The sequence below is a fragment of the Aquarana catesbeiana genome, linkage group LG12 (assembly GCF_042186555.1).
Source record: "Aquarana catesbeiana isolate 2022-GZ linkage group LG12, ASM4218655v1, whole genome shotgun sequence".
Lineage (NCBI taxonomy): Eukaryota > Metazoa > Chordata > Amphibia > Anura > Ranidae > Aquarana > Aquarana catesbeiana.
The window spans coordinates 106122330-106140194 of NC_133335.1; the positions used below are offsets into that span (position 1 = coordinate 106122330).

The 17865-nt window shown below is 44.4% G+C and overlaps 1 protein-coding gene across 2 annotated transcripts in view; it reads right to left on the reverse strand.

Moving 5' to 3' along the window:
* Positions 1–16968, reverse strand: part of SOCS7 (suppressor of cytokine signaling 7) — a 159480-nt gene extending 142512 nt beyond the window's left edge. For both annotated transcript variants that reach the window (XM_073608263.1, XM_073608264.1), the window contains exon 1: positions 16256–16968. In XM_073608263.1, the coding sequence (XP_073464364.1) occupies positions 16256–16821 (566 nt within the window). In that variant the 5' untranslated portion in view covers positions 16822–16968. The remainder of the gene's footprint in view (positions 1–16255) is intronic.
* Between the last annotated feature and the right edge of the window lie 897 nt (positions 16969–17865).

The following is a 17865-nucleotide window of genomic DNA, read 5'->3' on the forward strand; positions in this document are numbered from 1 at the left end:
AGCCATAATCATATGGATCAGTTGGAGTGGGAGGCCTATAGCATGTAATGTGGCTTCCATATAGTCCCATGCAACCCTGTCGAATAAGTGTTATGTGAGCTTCTAATATTTCTTTAGAAGCTATACTATGGGGTGAGAGGTTGTTCAGCGCTTTAACTAAGGGGGGTATGAGTATATCTGAGAAAGATTTATAATACGCTACAGAAAGCCCGTCAGGTCCCGGGCTTTTACCTGGTTTCATCTGCTTTAGTGCTAGAGTGATTTCTTCTGTTGTCAATGGGGAGTCTAGTGCTTCGGTGTCTTCTGTCGTGAGGGGTGTGGGAGCGTATTGGGAGAGGAATGTTTGGATTGTTGTCCGTCTATCCTCTGGAGTATCTGTTTGTGAGGCGGATCATAGGTTATAGAGGTCTGTGAAGTAGTTCACAAATTGTTTCGCTATGTCTCCAGAAGTAACGGACGGTTTGCCTGAAGGGTCTTTGATTGTGTGTATGGTTTGGGCCGCACGTTTAGCTTGCAGGGCTCTCGCTAGGAGCTTCCCCGATTTGTTGCCATATTCATAGAAGCATTTTTGTTGCAACGTATACTTGCGCTTAAGTCTGGAGTGTAGTTCGTTTAATAGTTCAGTTCTGGCTTGTGTCAGCGCTGTGAGTGCGTCAGACGCCAGAGATTTTTTATGTTTTTGTTCAAGTTGAGAGATGTGTGTAGTCAGTTCTTCCAGTTTAGCTTTTCTGAGCCTATTTCGGTGTGCTGCTATCGAGATGAGCGTGCCCCTTATAACGCATTTATGTGCGGCCCAAACCACGTCTGGCGAGGTATCACCCGGTTCGTTGTCTGTAAAATAATTTGTGAAGTGTTGGGAAACCTTACTTGAGATATCTAGATCTGTAAGTAAGGAGTTGTCTAATCTCCAGATGTGTGGGCGTACTGGTTTGCTGGGAAGGTGAAGGAACATTGTAATTGGGTTATGATCTGACAGAACCATCGGCTCAATATAGGTGTGTTTCAGCAGAGGGAGATCGTCTTGGGATATAAAAAAATAGTCGATTCGTGAATATTTAGAGTGTGGCGTAGAGAAGAATGTGTAATCCTTTTCGTTAGGGTTCATGGTGCGCCAGGTGTCATGCACTAGCAGGTCGCTAAGTTGTTGTTTTATGGCACGGAGGGCTCTGTACGTGATGGAGGAGTGGCCGTTAGAGGTGTCAAGAGCTGGGTTGAGGGGTACATTGAAATCGCCTCCGATTATTAGCGTGCCCGAGCTAAAGGCTGCGAGTAATTGTAATGTTTCTCGGAAAAAGGGAACTTGGTGCGCATTCGGGGTGTATAAGTTGGCAATCGTGATTCTTTTCCCGTATAGGGTGCCTTTTAGGAAGAGGAAGCGTCCTTGTGGGTCATTATGTGTGTCCGAGACAATAAATGGGCAATCTTTAGCTATGAGAATGCAGACACCTTTTGATTTCGCTTCGTCGTTGGTAGCATGGTAGATTGTGGGAAATCGTTTGCTGTGTAATCTGGGGATAGCGTCTGTTCTGAAGTGTGTTTCCTGGATTAGGGCTATGTGTGTTTTAGACTTATGTAGCGAAGTGAGTAGGAGAGAATGTTTTTCGGGCGTATTTAGGCCCCGAATATTGATAGATTGGAGATTCAGGGGAGGGTGTGATTCCGCCCCAGTGTTTGTCGATCGATTTGTGTCCATTATTTCCGTCAGGGTCAAGAATAAAGGATCGAGATGAACAAATAAAAATTAAAAATTAAAAAGGAAGGATTGAGGGGGAGGGGAGGTGTGGTCAGGGAAGAGTTTCTTTTATTCTTAGATGAGAGTAGGTTATGTTAGATATCTAGGAACTCTGTAGAGTAACCGATGAGTCCACTGGGATAGTGAAGTATCCCGAGTCCTCACTTTATAGTAAGGGATCGGTAATGTACAGCTCAGGGGCTGCGCACAACCCGTTGCGAACAGGCCGGTACACAACTCCGAAGCTGTGTGGGGGTTGGAGTATGCCCGACACAAGAGAGCTGGCAGAGGTATAGAGGGAATGAGTGTGTGTCCCGCCACCGCACGGCCGTTGGGCAGATTGAGGGTAAATGGAGGGGTGTGAAAAGAGCCTGTAGGAAAAAAAAATGTACAACTCATGCCAACGAGAGTGTGCATACAAGCATCAATATAGATATCTAATGATTAACTATAACATTAATAACCGCTCTAGTAAGAAGGAACAAAACGGGTAAGTTCGTCAGTATCAACCTCTGCAAGATGTCTAGTCAGACCACCGGGGTCACGCCCGTACCAGTGTGAAAATGCCCTGGATAATCACAGGAGCGCGTCACGGCATATCATGCAGGGGTGCGAGTACCGACAAAGTTGAAAGGATTCCACGGCTTGAACAGCTGAAATTACTTATCAAGCGTGGAATAACCAACAATTGCCCAGGAATGTAAGTATATCATCCATGTGAAAAACATCAACACACAATAAGATAAACTCAAGGTGTACCTGTAAGTCAGTCTCTGGAGCTTAAAGTTGCTCGGGGCCGTGGTTACCTAAGAATTACACCCGGTATATATTAGGATACCCCCTCCCTCTCTGTATCCCTGGGGACGGATGAACCTGGGACATAATGCTAGCATATAATGAATTTATATCGTAAGACCTTAAATGTGTCCTGGGAGCCGTTCTGGGGCGTGTATGGTAGATGACCAAATACCTCTTATGGTCCGTTGCTCACTCCAACTTTAGGCTTTGGGGTAAAAATGGGTAAAAGTGGGTCCTGGTAAACGAAAAGAGTGAGGGGAGTGATCCCGTAGGTGCCATGCAGGCTGTTTGACAGAGAGGTACCGTTGCTACATTGAGGTCCTATGCTGTGGATGCGTATGACGAGCGTCTCTGCAGGCGATATCTCCAGAGTGATCTTCCGTGGAGAGCAAGTCGTCCGGAGATTCAGGATGACGTAGCGTGTTGTCAGGTGACTGGTGCGTACGTTGGTCATGGGGATCTTTGTGAAGGTTCCGTCAATCGTCCTTCCGTGCGGGTCTGATGTCATCGGTTGTGAATCCGCGTGTCAGGTAAGCTGGAAGGGCTGTGACAGGAGCCGCATTGTTGGATTACTTCCGTCGCTGTGGCGGTGAGTTTGTTGGAGTTCCTGTTCAGCCGGATGAGGGCAAGGGAGTTTCCGTGTCCTGTACGAGATTCCCCTCGTACTTCCGGTTTGCGCTGCATGCTGGTTGTTGTAGTTTGTTGCTCGCGCTATGTGAAGCCCGCGAAAGAGGCACATTAGCTAGAGGTTCTTTTGAGTCCCAATAATAAACTGATTTTACTCATACAGGGCATGTATGCTCACTGTTTGTCCCGTTATAGGGCGACAGCGTTAGGGGGTGACACATATGTGAGAGGCTTGTCTAAAAATTAGCGTCCAATAACAGTAGAGGAAAACAAAGAGAGCCTAACGAGGCTCAACAGAAAAAGAGGGTCACTGTGAAAATGAAGTGAAGTATTGCCCTGAGGCATTAGCGATCTCTTCTGGCCCTCCTGGATGAGGGCGAATCGGCTGAGCTGAGGTCGCGGTGCTGGGAGCGGCGAGTGCCATGATATGCTGAGGCGGAGGGTGATCTTCTCCTCCTGTGCCCTGTATTCGCAGTTTCCATAGGCATTTCATGGTGCTGATCTCTCTGTACAGCTGAGCGTCGAAAGTCCGCATACCAGTTAGGTACTGCCACAGCGGGAATATTGAGGGTCTCGCAGAAATAGGGAAGATCCTCAGGTACTTTGAGGAAAGCAGTGCGACCTTGCGAGGTGGCAGCCAGGCAGAAGGGGAACTTCCATTTGTAGTTAATGCCTCTGGTGCGGAGGGTGTCTAGCAGGGGTTTCAGATCCCTCCTGTGTTGAAGAGTGATGCCTGATAGATCCTGGAATATCTGGATAGGTTTCCCTTCGTGTATTAGCTGTGGAATGCCTCTAGCCTGTCTAAGAATATCCTCTTTGACTTTGTAGTCAATCAAGCAGCAGATTATATCCCTGGGTAGGTCAGTGTCCCTTCCTTTAGGTCGCAGTGCGCGATGGATTCTTTCAAATTCCACAGGTGTCTGGAGGGGCCTGTGTAGAATGCCATTGAATAGGCTGACTACCGATGGGGTCAGTTAATCTCCTTCAATCGATTCCGGGAGCCCCCGGACCCTCAAGTTGCGTCTTCTGCCCCGATTGTCAAGATCCTCGAGGTGTCTCTGCATGTCCCTCATCTGTAGGGTATGTGCATCTACATGGCGGGTAGTTTTGCGCAGTTGAAGGTTTTGTTGTTCAGCCATTTGTTCCGCTGTTGTAACTCTGTCAGACAGGGTACGGAATTCCAGGCGAAGTTCTGCTATGGCAGCCGACAGTGTGTCTTTTATATCATTGGCTATCATCCGCAGATCATTTATGTTCAATTGGTGGTGGGGTTGTTCCTCTGGCAAAAGTTCCCCGGAGAAGCTTACCGGTGGGGCGAGAGACGGCGCTCCCTGCTGAGAGGACATTGCGGCCTGTGAGCTCCTGTGGCGGGATGACGCCATGTTGCTTCTGCCCGTCCGGAACATTTCGGGGATATTGTGTTCCGTGTGTTCCGGGTGTCCCCTCGGGGAACGGGAGGCTGAGGTGTTCCTGGACGCAGTCCCCATGTTGTGAGGCGGGTTTCGTTCGGCTGAGCCTCCGGTAAATGAAGTTTAGGTCGTGCGATGGCGGGAGCTGAGGAATTAAGCAGCCATCCTCGTGTCAGGCCAGGCCACGCCCCCGAGTACTCCTCATTTATCACCACCCTCTGAACTCGCCCTTGTAGCCATTTTTCAATCCATGTACTCACCCTATGGTCCATGCCAACGGACCTTATTTTAACAGTAAACATTTATGGGGAACTGTGCCAAATGCTTTTACAAAATCCAGATACACCAGGTCTACGGGCCTTCCTTTATCTAGATGGCAACTCACCTCCTCATAGAAGGTTAATAGATTGGTTTGGCAAAAACGATTCTTCATGAATCCATGCTGATTACTGCTAATGATACCGTTCTCATTGCGAAAATCTTGCATATAGTCCCTTATTATCCCCTCCAATAGTTTACATACTATTGATGTTAGGCTAACTGGTCTGTAAGTCCCAGGGATGCATTTTGGGCCCTTCTCCAATCAGCTGGTACCATTCAAGTCAGTAGACTGTCTGTAAAAATTAGGAACAACGGTCTAGCAATTACTTGACTGAGTTCCCCAAGTACTCTCAGGTGCAAGCCATCTGGTCCCGGTGATTTATTAATGTTAATTTTCCCAAGTCCAATTTTAATTCTGTCCCCTGTTAACCATGGAGGCGATTCCTGTGATGTGTCATGAGGATAAACATTGCAGTTTCGGTTACTGAAGCCGCCCCCCCCGATTCCCCCTCGTGAAGGCTGAGAAGAATAAATTCAAGACTGAGGAGAAGAATAAATTCAAGACTGAGGAGAAGAATAAATTCAAGACTGAGGAGAAGAATAAATTCAATTATTGCTCTTACTCTGTGCACATCGATATGGCTCAATTGGTGTTTTCGCATATATGCGCCCCCGCCACATGTGTTTACGTATATAATGCTAATGTCTAATATTATCCGAAAGCCCTTAAAAGCAGAACTCAAGGCAGGACTATTTTTATGAAATATAAAAAGGTCCTTTTTTACCTTACACCAAAACCTTGAGCTCTTTTCATACAAGTGTTCTGCTTCTTCCAAATCCTCCTTTGAATCACTGCTCAATCTTCTAGGTTCCCCTACATAGTCCAGTTTTAGAGCAAGCATGATGTCATCACACTGCTGCTTGATCTAGTGGGCGGGACCCTGGGTTCAGACTCCCGGTGTGACCCACCCACTCCCTTTGTGCTGTTAAGGGATAGGCCAGGAGTCTTCTGGTCTGTCCCACCCGCCACAACCTCACACTCTAATCCTGCCCATTCACAGAAGTGATTTCCATGCATTCATGGGAACTGTAGTTTGCAATTCCTCTGTTGCTCAGAAAGTGGATGTGATGTAGCTGCCTCTCTGATCCCTCCTCCGAGTCCCAGCCAGTGCTGTTTAAAAGATCCAGGAGCAATGACATCACAGCCTTTTTCAAAGGTACAATTCTGCCTAACTGAGCTGTTTTTCCTTTGGCAACAAGAAGCTCTCTCATATGCATACTGAACAGCTGCAAAAGGTGAAATTTTGCAGGGGTCCTGGAGTTCAGCTTTAAAACAGAACTAAAAAAGGCAGTTTATTTTTATTGTTTGGAGAGACTAAGGATAAGTTATAACCCAGTCAGTTTTTTTTTTTAGCTGTCTGGTGTCCCATTGGAGAGATTTCCCTTCTTCATTTTGTCCCGTTGCCAAAACAGGAAACTAGGAAATTCTTGCAAAGTGGGGGAATGTCCTCCCAGAACCACGCCTCCCATGCACCCTCTGACTGATGTGTCCTTTGGACACAGAGGATTACAGAATGCGGTAAAGGGCCAATCACAGCTGCCCTTCACTATGTGATCAGCTGTGTCCAATCACATGTTGTCACATGTAAACAGACAATGCCTCTGTGCGAGGAATGCCGATAGTACATTGTTTACACTGGTCATGAGTGCAGAAAAAAAAAAAAAAAAAATCTAAAAATTTAAAAATTTTTATATGAGTAAAAAGAAAAAAAAACCCAGATCTACTTAAAAAAACAGTACGTGCTACTCTGGTGACAGTATGTATAAAATATATTATATACACACACACACACACACAGACTGATTTGGGCTATTTTTACCAAATGAAGCAGAATACATTTTGAAAGAAATTTATGAAGAAAGATTTACCAAATTTTAGAATAGAAACTGAGAAAAACTTTTCTTTTTCAAAATTTTCAGCATTTAATTTATGAAGGAGAAAATTAAAAAAACCCAGTGGTAATTAAATACCAACCGAAAGCTCTATCTGTCTCAATAATAAAGGATATAAATTTAATTTGGGTACAGTGGTGCGTGACTGATTATTTGGCAAATTGTATTTTAAAGTGCGACAGTGCTGAGAGCTGAAAATTGGCCTGAGCAGAAAGGGGATAAAAGTGGCCAGTACTGAAATGATTAAAGTGGATGTAAACCCCATTCATGAAATCTGACCTGGGCACATATCTGTAGTGTTTACTTATCTCTCTCCAAAGCACTAAGTGCCCTGTCTTTCTGCTGCTCCGTTCCTCTGTTAGCTTGTCTATTCATAGCACAACAAATTTCTGTGTTCCTCTGCCTATGTGGAGGGGGGGGTGCCTTTCCTCCAATCAGCTCACACACAGTGTACGCCCAGACTCCCATCCTACTACTGAAACAGGAAGAAACATTTCTAACACTATGTGCATTTTCTAAAGAATATAGAAAGCTGAAGACAGCAGATATACATGTAAAATCTAAGTACGGAGATTTGTTTAATCTCTGTGTATCATCTGAGGCTGTTCACTTCACTGGGTATAGGAGAGGTTTTACATCGACTTTAAACAACAGACTTCTGTTGTGCAGAGGCAACCAATGTCCTAGCAACTGATGACTTGCTTGCCCCAACAGAAAAATAATTTCCTCTGTCCGTACTTGCGCCACTTACTGGCACCCCTCCATGTCACACTGACTGATAGAGAATCTGATGAAAGGACGCTCAGATAGGAACCCTAAGAGAAGATCCCTATGGTAGACTCAGGAGACCCCCTTATATCAGGGTACCTTTCAAAGGTGGACTCTGATGGGGACCCCGGAAGTTAGGGGAGACCTTGCTTTGTTTTACTAAAGTTCTCTCTTGTTCCGAATCATATCATGCCGATTGCAAAATCGGAGTAAAACATTCATAAATTTATAATTTATTGATATATACAACTCGCACTACATTGCGGCATGGTTCGCTGAATTAAAAAAATGCTGCATGTACATTTCTGTCTGTTTTTGTACACAACACACATTAACACGTGATGCACAAGAACAGCAAAATATAAAGTCTTTAGTTGAGGAAGTAGGTTCGGACCATGGATGATGCTTGAACAGATGACACCAGCCTCCAGGGAAGGAAAGATAAAAGCAGTGTCATGGATCGTGTGATCTTTGTGATAAATATACCTATCAGTTATGCATTTACCCTTTACTTAGCATAAAAAATTATGCAACACTAATTCTGCTTTTGCTTTGAACATCAACGTTAACCTATTTAATTATTGACCACATCTCTACATGGCAAGTCTGTCACTATGATCAAGACCTCAAAAAAAGTCAATTTGTTCTGCATGTATACACGGTTCTCTGATCTAAAAACAATTTTCTTAGTGCAGATATGTATAATGAAAAAATACCCTATCCACTTGTGAACTGACCCCCACTTACCAGACCTCTACAACAATAAGCCTATTGCTTAGACAAATTTCTGGTAAGATGTTTCCTCTAAAAACACATTTCAATAGGTCTGTAAAGCTCAGCTCTGCTATAAATGGTCCAGCACTTTGGTCCTCAAACAGCTCAAAGTAGATTGGAGTACAAACGTAACTGTGCTCCTCTGAGCCACAAGCAGGAGGCATTAAAGCCTAAGTTAAGTAGTAAAAAAATAAACAAACAAACAAAACAAAAAAACACACAGCACCCAAAAAAAAAAAAAAAAAAAAGACATGCCAGTTGTGGCATGTAAGGGGGTCGGGACTCCTTAAAGTCAAAGTTTCACCTTTGGGTGGAACTCCACTTTAATAAAATATGTTCATACAGAAAGCACTATGACATCCCTAACCCTGGACTCCAGGAGGAGACCATCACACCCCCAACCCTGTGTACAGGACATGGTCTTGGACGGGTGCTATATAGCAACGATAGGAGGAGGAGCTACGTCCCGACGACACCGCTATTCACATACCCGGAAGACACGGGTTACCTTGGAGCCGGCCGGCTTTCATATATACGCTTTTTAACTACAATGGTTTTGTAAGTGCAACCTTTATTTTTATATTCAATAAAACGTTGGATTTTATGCTATGTGGAGCACTTTGTTTTTTACATGGGGATATTTCCATTTATGCTGATGTGAGTTGGAGTGAGTCCCTGGATTTGGACGCTAAAGTGCCTGTTTAAAGATCCCTGGCTGGGGTTGCAGCCATCCGCCCTTGAGGTCTCCTGTTAGTAAGAGACCAATTCCATCTGGTAAGAGGCAGCATTTTTATTAAGAGGTGGAGGTCTATCTGCGCACTCTACTGTCATCACAGCAAGTTTATGTTCCATTTTCACAGAGCACTTGGAGACAAACTTGGTTTCATGCATGTCATCTAGCATGGATGGACTTTAATTATTACTTTTTCATTTGAGTTATGGACTTTTTTTGAGTTTATTTTTCTTTATCTCTAGATTGTTTTTGTATATTAATTATGGTTTAGTTTCCATAGATGTGTCACATTATCTCCTTTTTTTTGTCACTTGAGATATTTATTTGTCAGTGATTGTGTCACTTATTATCGATTCTTCCTTTTGGACATAGGAGTTAATATCTGTGTCCTATCAATTAATTGTCATTTTCTGATTTATTTTATATTTATTATATTTTTCATTTTTCACAGTGTTTAATTACATTGACAAGCACATAAATCACTCAATGACCATCACTCACTCTCATATTTGTATGAGATTTTTTTGACACTTCTTGTTGTCATCTTCAGTTTTTAGCGCGACTTTCTGATTTTTAAACGATATTTAGGTTATGGTCCCTTTAAGGGAAGTGTGGTAATATTCAGGGGGTCACCCAGGATGGATGAGGAATTCCCAGGAATAGCTTTAATCAGGAGAGGACTGACTCGCAGTTCTCTCTGTGTTAATAAAGAGATATTTGGGACACGGAATTTCGGAGGCTCTGAAGTGATATTCGGGTGAAAAGAGCCTCCACCCCTGACTACAGGGATTCCAGCATACACGGGGGTTAAGAGCCTCCAGGAAGCAGCTCCTAAAGGCAGGAAGTAGTGCTGGGAGTGGGTGGTGAGGAGGAGTTGGTGAAAACATCTGTCTTGAAGAGCTGTGAGTCTGCTGGAGGCTGCTAAAAAGATTCAACAAGGACTGTTAAACCCTTGGGGCGAAGACCCATCCATGAACTGTATGTGCCTTTTTACTTTTACTTTGTGCTGAACATAAGCTGACTTTATTTTGTATTTTTGTGCTTGTGTGCTGCTAGAAGCCTTATTTTGATTTGCTTGCTGAAAATAAAAGCCTTGTTTAAAGTTTAACGGCTTTGCACTGGTCCTGTGGAGCTACAATCTCCCAAACTTTACACCTGCCATGTACACAGCACAGGGGATCCTCTACCTCTGATGTTCCTCACCTGCAGGACTCCATGATGATTATCATAACACCCTCCCGTTTGATGCTTCCATTCTTCAGTCCCCCCCCCCCACCACCATTTTAATCTTTGAACTCTTCTATCCTTCTGTTCCTATCCATGAATTCCTCCATCTCCATCCCCATACTCTTCCATCCTTCAGTTCCTGTCTCCAGACTCCTCCTGGCCTTCCATTCTCTATCCATGGATTCCTTCATCCCCATCCTTCAGTTCCTGTCCCCAGACACCTCCTGGCATTTCATTCTCTATCCGTGGATTCCTCCATCCCCAGACTCTTCCATCCTTCATTTCTTATTCATGGATTCTTCCATCCTTCAGTTTCTACCCCTCCCTCATATCCTGGACTCTTCCATGTCTGTGTCCTGCTATATGTAGGGAGTGTTTTTTTTTTGGTTTTTTTTTAAGCAGATAAAATTTAAGAAATGGAATTCTTCCAAATGCTTGAATTTTTTTTTTAATAGAAACCATCGTCGGTAATCGTGATGCATCGCGGAATTGAATCGAAGACCAAATAATCGTAATCGAATCATGACACCAGTGAAGATGCGCACCTCTACTAAGCATAGACTTTAAAATATATTGCTGAAAGAGAAAATAAAACCCTTTAAAGCCCAATTCTGGGTTGCTTTTAAATTTACCTACGCAGTGGGGAGTAAATCGCTAGTTTGACTAGTAAAGGAATAAGTACAAATCCTTCTTATTCCTCGTTCATGCAGGCTTTTCCATTTTTGTGAGACTGCGCCCCCCCAAAACTGCTTCACTTTGCTGCCTGGCCAGTCGCAGTTCTCTGGTACATCATATACAAAGCATTGGGCAGCAGAGAAGACCTCTGACTGCCAGGGTAGCAAGAAACAAGGTAAGCTTTTCTACTTATTCCTTCTTATGCCTAACCAAGCAAGCACTAAACCCCTATGCAGTACTGGGAAAGGGGAGGGGACCCCAATGCATGAGTATATTCAAAAGCAGCCCTGAATTGGGCTTAAAGCCAAATTTAAAGTGGTTGTAAACCCTCACATATCCCCAGTGAACTGAACAGCCTCAGATGATACACAGGAATGAAACAAATCTCCCTACATAAGTTTTACATGTCTACCTGCAGTCTTCAGCTTTATATACTGTTAAGGCCTCATGTACACTGCTGCTGGTAAACGGACATTTAGGAGCAGTTGGTTATTTTTGCTCCTGAACTCTCCTCCATGTCATCTTTTCAGTACATGTACACAGGGTTGTTTACAGTCGTTTCTAGACAGTTGAGTTTAGAGGCTTTTTTTGGAACGCAAAAAATGGGTTCAGAAGCTGAGTTTAGAGGCATTTCAAGCGCCAAACGCTTCTAACCGTGGTAACTCGTGTTTAGCAGCGCTTTGTTCACAGGCATTTTCCATTTTTGGCTATTTAAAAAAAAAAAAAAAAAATGCGGCTATACGCGCCATGTAAGCGTAGCAAAACAGACGTTTTAAACGCGGGTTATCATCTGCCAAGTTAAATCATTCAGGAGAGGCTGTAAAAACGTCCCATGTACATGAAGCCTTAGAAAGTGCACATCCTGTTAGAATTTTCTCTTCCTGTTCCAGCAGGGGGAGGGGAGTCTTGACCATACAGTCTAAGACAGCTAATTGGAGGAAAGGCACATACCCCCTCTCTCCTCATAGGGAGAGACTTGCAGACCTGTGCTGTGAATTGACCAGCTCTTTGTTAATCTATTTATAGCACCCGCCCTGACACAAATGTCAGGCTGGTTTTATCACGTGTAACTTTTCAGAAGTTATCATGCTCATAACATTAGAACGAAGCACGAGAAAGCCACAGGACTTAGTGCTTTGAAGAGAGATAAGAAAACACTGCAGCTAGATGTGCTCATGAATCGAGTTTACATCCAGTTTAGATCAAATTAAAATAAAAAGCAGCACAAGGGACTGTACTTACAATGTGTCCCTTGTGCTGCTGACTGTGGTTTTAAAGGGCTAGTTCATCTTTACAAAAAAAATCTGCCTATGCATCTGTAGATAAAAACAAACTGTGCTTTGACAAAAGTTTGCCCTTGCTAGAGGGGTAGGCCATCTACGTACATGTTGTCTGAAAAACTCCCACAGATTGCATTATCTCGTCTTACCTTGTTATTAGGACATTGCCAAGACACTGCCAGTCGTTACTGCTCACCCCCATTATCAAGGGAGTAAGCTCTCAAACCCCCACAAGTGTGCTCCACTATTTCCTTCATTGCAGCATAGCTTAAAGTGGAGTTCCACCCACTTTTACAACTCTTCAGCATCTCTCACTAAACTGTGCATTGTAAACAAATTGGATATTTTGACATTTTTTTTCTCAACACCTACTGTATATCTGCTGTATTCATTTTTCACTTCCTCCTCCCTGGCCGCAGCCCATCGCATCATTTCCTGTTTGCAATGCCTTCTGGGAAGGGGCGGCAACTTCCTCTGAAACTGCCGTTGCTATGGAAACCTGACCTGAAACCTATTACACTGCTTGTGCTGCACTGAGCATGTGCGAGATCTGCAAGGATGAGAGCCAGGAAGAAATACACACTGGCTTCAGATGCACACTTAAGATGGCCACGGCCTGCTGTAAGTTTATAAAATAACAAACTACTGCTATAAAACTAACAAAACAGACCTTAGTCTACAGACTAACTTTACTAGAATACATTAAGCTTGTGTATTATAGGGGTATTTTTATTTAAAAAGTATAATTTCGGCCGGAACAACACTTTAACTCAGAGCTACTGCGACAGCAGGGAAGGAGCGCATGCAAGGGGGTTTGAATCGTCTGGGAATGTCTTAGCAATGTCCCAGCAACAATGCAGGATGGGATGATGCCATTTTTGGGAGTTTTCCAGCCAGGGTTCGGGAGGTACATATATGGCCTACACCTATAACAAGGGCATTATTAAAAGCAGAATTAAACTCTCCTATCCTTTACAGCCAAAGAAGCTGCCATTTTTGTCTGTCTGCTATGCAGTTGCCATGGTGCTGCCCATGTGATCAGTTAGGGCACCAGCTGTGCAATCCATTCAGAGTGCAAAGTGGATGTACCAGTGACGTCACTTGCTGCAGAAATAGTGAAAATCTCCTAAATGGTGCATGTTTAGGAGATATTCCTTGTACCTACAGGTAGGTACAAGTCACCAAGCGGTGGTTCTTTACATTAACCACTTGCCAATCGCACTATACCCATATGAGGGCTACAGCGTGGGTGGCCAGTTCTGGGAGGCCATCATATGACAGCCTCTCGTGATCACAGGAGGACACTGATCACAGATTGACGTAAAGGGCCAATCAGCAGCTCTTTTCCAAGTGATCAGCTGTGTTCAATCACAGCTGATCATGGATGTAAATAGAAGCCGGTTATCGGCACTCCTTTCCTCCTGCTGTAAGAGAGCCAGTAACCGGCTTCTCTAAAAGGGACACGTACACTGATAATCAAGGCACGGATTATCAGTGTCCTGATTATCAGTGCAGTCCTTACAGTGCCCACCAGCGCTGCCAATCTGTACCGCACATCAGGGCAGCAGAAAAAATACCTGTTTACTAAAAAAAAAAAAAAAAAATATTAACAAACTATGAAAAAGTTTGTTTCCTCAAAATTTCTGGTCTTTTTTTTTGTTTGTTTAGCAAAAAAAAAAAAAAAATCAAAAACCCAGTGGTGATTAAATACCACCAAAAGAAAGCTCTATTTGTGTGACAAAAAAAATGATAAAAAATTTTGTTTGGGTAGTGTTGAATGACTGCGCAATTGTCATTCAAAGATAACGCCAAAAAAATATATTTCACCATAAACGGACTAATTTGTTGCCACCATCCCATGCAATAATATGTGAAAAAGGGTCCCCCAAGGAGGATTGGGATCTTAAGGGCAACTGAGTAATGGTACAAAACCAAATATTGATAACAAACTTAAATATTATAAAAAGCAAATATCTGCATAGAAATTGCAATTTGACTATTTAAGATCATCAAAATGTACAACAAATACAAATAAGTATTGTCTCCTAGATGGAAATTACGCCCGACGCGTTTCAGGAACTTGTCCTTTCCTCAGGGGCGGTTCATGTGGAAGACAATGTACATCGGGCGGCACAGTGGCGCAGTGGGTAGCACTTTCGCCTAGCAGTAAGAAGGGTCGCTGGTTCGAATCCCGACCACGACACTACCTGCCTGGAGTTTGCATGTTCTCCCTGTGTCTGCATGGGTTTCCTCCGGGTACTCCGGTTTCCTCCCACACTCCAAAGACATGCTGGTAGGTTAATTGGATCCTGTCTAAATCGGCCCTAGTATAGGTATGAATGTGAGTTAGGGACCTTAGATTGTAAGCTCCTTGAGGGTATAGGGACTGATGTGAATGTATAATATATATATATATGTAAAGCGCTGCGTAAATTGACGGCGCTATATAAGTACCTGAAATAAATAAATAAATAATAAAACATAACTCAACATTAAGAATCATATAAACAGAAAGCATGAAGTGAGCATCTTTAAGGGCAGGGGAGTGCAAGAAAATCATGATCTCAACACATGCAAGATTAACCCCACCTCCAAATATATATGTATAAAAATATAACCTGAAGAGAGAAGAAAATAGCTTCACTGCTGGGTACAACCTAACTTGAAATGAAGATGGAATCCAAAACAGAGATGAAAAACTCCTGATTAGCACCGCATAGTGATCACAACGCCAATAAGTTTAAGAAGTGGCTGTTAAGCGGTAGTCAAGCCAAAAAATATGGCTAGAGAATGGCCATAAATGAACAAATAAAGTTGTCAGAGTTCATGATGGACACCAATGCAGGTGCTAAAGGTGACAAATAAGTATAAATACTGTACTGAATTACTATAGTCACACAGAAAAACCCAAACGTGTGATGTGCGTCAATTAGTAGTAATGTATAAGACACAACCTTATGAAGAGAGAGAGATATATATATATTTTTTTTTTTTTTTTGGAGGTGGGGTTAATCTTGCATGTGTTGGGATCATGATTTTCTTGCACTCCCCTGCCCTTAACGATGCTCACTTCATGCATTCTGTTTATATGATTCTCAATGTTGACTTATGTTTTATTATTGATGTACATTGTCTTCCACAAAGAACCGCCCCTGAGGAAAGGACAAGTTCCTGAAACACGTTGGGCATAATTTCCATCTAGGAGACAATACTTATTTGTATTTGTTGTACATTCTGATGTTGTTCTTAAATAGTCAAATTGCAATTTCTATGCAGATATTGGCTTTTTATAACATTTAATAAATTACAATCTGTTATAAATCAATATTTGGTTTTTTACCATTACTCAGTTGCCCTTAAAATCCCAATCCTCCTTGTGGGACCCTTTCTCACTTGTCAAAGTGCGACAGCACTGAAGGGTGAAAATTGGCCTGGTCAGGAAGGCGGTAAAAGTGTCCAGTAAGCAAGTGGTTAAACGTAGGCCCCGTTCACATCTAGCGACTGCAGACAGTTGAGTTTTTAACTGCGCTTTTATGCCATGTTTTTTTTGAACAGCACCATTCATTTGAATGGGTTGCTCACTGTTCCAACACAAAAGCAGCTCTTTGGTGCATTCCTGGAATGCACAGTCTTAAGCGTTTCGCAAGTTTGGGCCGCCATTAACAATAATGGCACCCAAACGTGCATTTGCCCACGTTGCACATGCCGAACTTACACCTGAGCTACTTTTTTTGTATGATAGCAGAGGGCTGTCTACTCACTTAAACAGGATGACCTATGTAGCTCCTTTTTGGCATCAATCGTGTTATGCGTTATATAACGCAAAAGGCACCCAAACGCGGCTGTTCCCCGCGTTTGGGGTGCCATTAGGAAATGATAGCACCACAAATGTAGGCAGGCTTTCATAATGATGGCCTTCTGTAGGACAGCAGAATGAGAACATAATGACACCCCTCACCTGCCCAGCTCCATGGACATGTCAGTCAGGCTGCCCCCTGATCCTCCCAGGTCTCCGGCTCCTCTCCTGTCTGCGGCTCCTCCAGCTCCGGCGCAGCTCTTAGTGCGGAAGATCCTGGAGAGGCGAATCCTGAACGATCCCTTCCTCGCCGTCCCTTTCCTGGCGGAGGCCCCGGCCTGTCCGCTCTCCCCGTCCTCCTCTTCCTCCAGCCTCCGGGCTTCAGGTGCCTCCAGCACCAGCAGCGCATCGCTGGTCTCTTCACACGGGCAGCCGGCGCCCCGCAGCCCCAACGCTCCCAGCTGCAACTCCAAGCCTTCCTCCCCGGGGTGCGCACCTTTCCGGTGGCGGCACAGTTCAGCCGGCTGAGGAGCCCCCTCTGCAGGCACGGCTTTCTCCCCGGCCCCCGGTTCTATTGAAGCCTCCTCCTCCTCCTCCCCTCGGAGTGTATTCCGGAACACCATGAGCCTGGGTCGGGCGGCCTCTTCGCCTGTTTCCGCTCCGCAGCCCAGCAACCGGCTTAGCACCCGGTAGGACGCGGCCTCCTCTTCTGCCGCTGCCCCTCGCATATCCCCGGTAGTCTCACAGGCCTCGGCCCAAGCCTCGGCCTCTCCCAACTTCGCCCACCGAGCTCCAGCAGCTCCCTCATCGAAGCCCGTCCCTGTTTCCGATACCAAGCAGCCTCACTTCCGGCTAGGAGAATGACAGCTCCGGGACCCAATTCTGAGCAGCAGACGTTACGCTCCGCCCTCCAGTAGGTCACATGTTCCCGGAAGATCAAGCTAATGGAAAAGTGTCCAGCCTTAGGGTGCAGCCATATTATTGGAGGTTATCAAGATTTACTTCCATCCTGCGTAGGGTAACTGCACAGTACAGGTTTACTGGGTGCAGAAGTCGTAACACAACTTAACCACTTCAACCCCGGAAGGTTTATTCCCCTTCATCAATGTTGCCACTCTACCAGATTGAAATTTACTGACACAACACCCAACATTTACTGGCACAGCCACGTTTTTACTGGCATTTCAAAAAATTACGAAATGACAGTTTTAAGTGCAAATTTGAGTATTTAGGCTACAAACATACAATATGCAATTAGCAATATGATTTAAGGTGGATAATAAGGCAAAAAGCACATTTCTTATTTTATTTTCGATATAGTAAATAAGTAGCTCAGGGACAGGAGGGCAAGAATTTAGAATGGTCAGGCACACACACACATAAAATTGACTCTCACAGTGACACTGACAGCATTGTGCAGCAGCACAGATGACGATGACATCTCACTGGCACAACACGTCCCCTCCTGAGTCACAGTGACAGTCTCTCTCCAAGCCAAGTGGTCCCTCCAGTCCACTCCAGTCTAAACAGCACCGATGGTCCCGGTCCCAGCCTGCGTTGCTCCCGTACCACAGACACGAGGCTCTGGCCGCTCTGCTTGGCTCCATTGCACCATGACATCACACGACATGCTCAGGCACTGCCTCCGCCAGAGCCGCCCGATCACACTGTAGCAGGCACTTGTATGGTCTCAGCCGGCTCTGGACTAAGCCGAGCGTCACAGCCATATTTTTTACTGGCAACCTTTTACTTTTACTGGCAGGAGAACATTG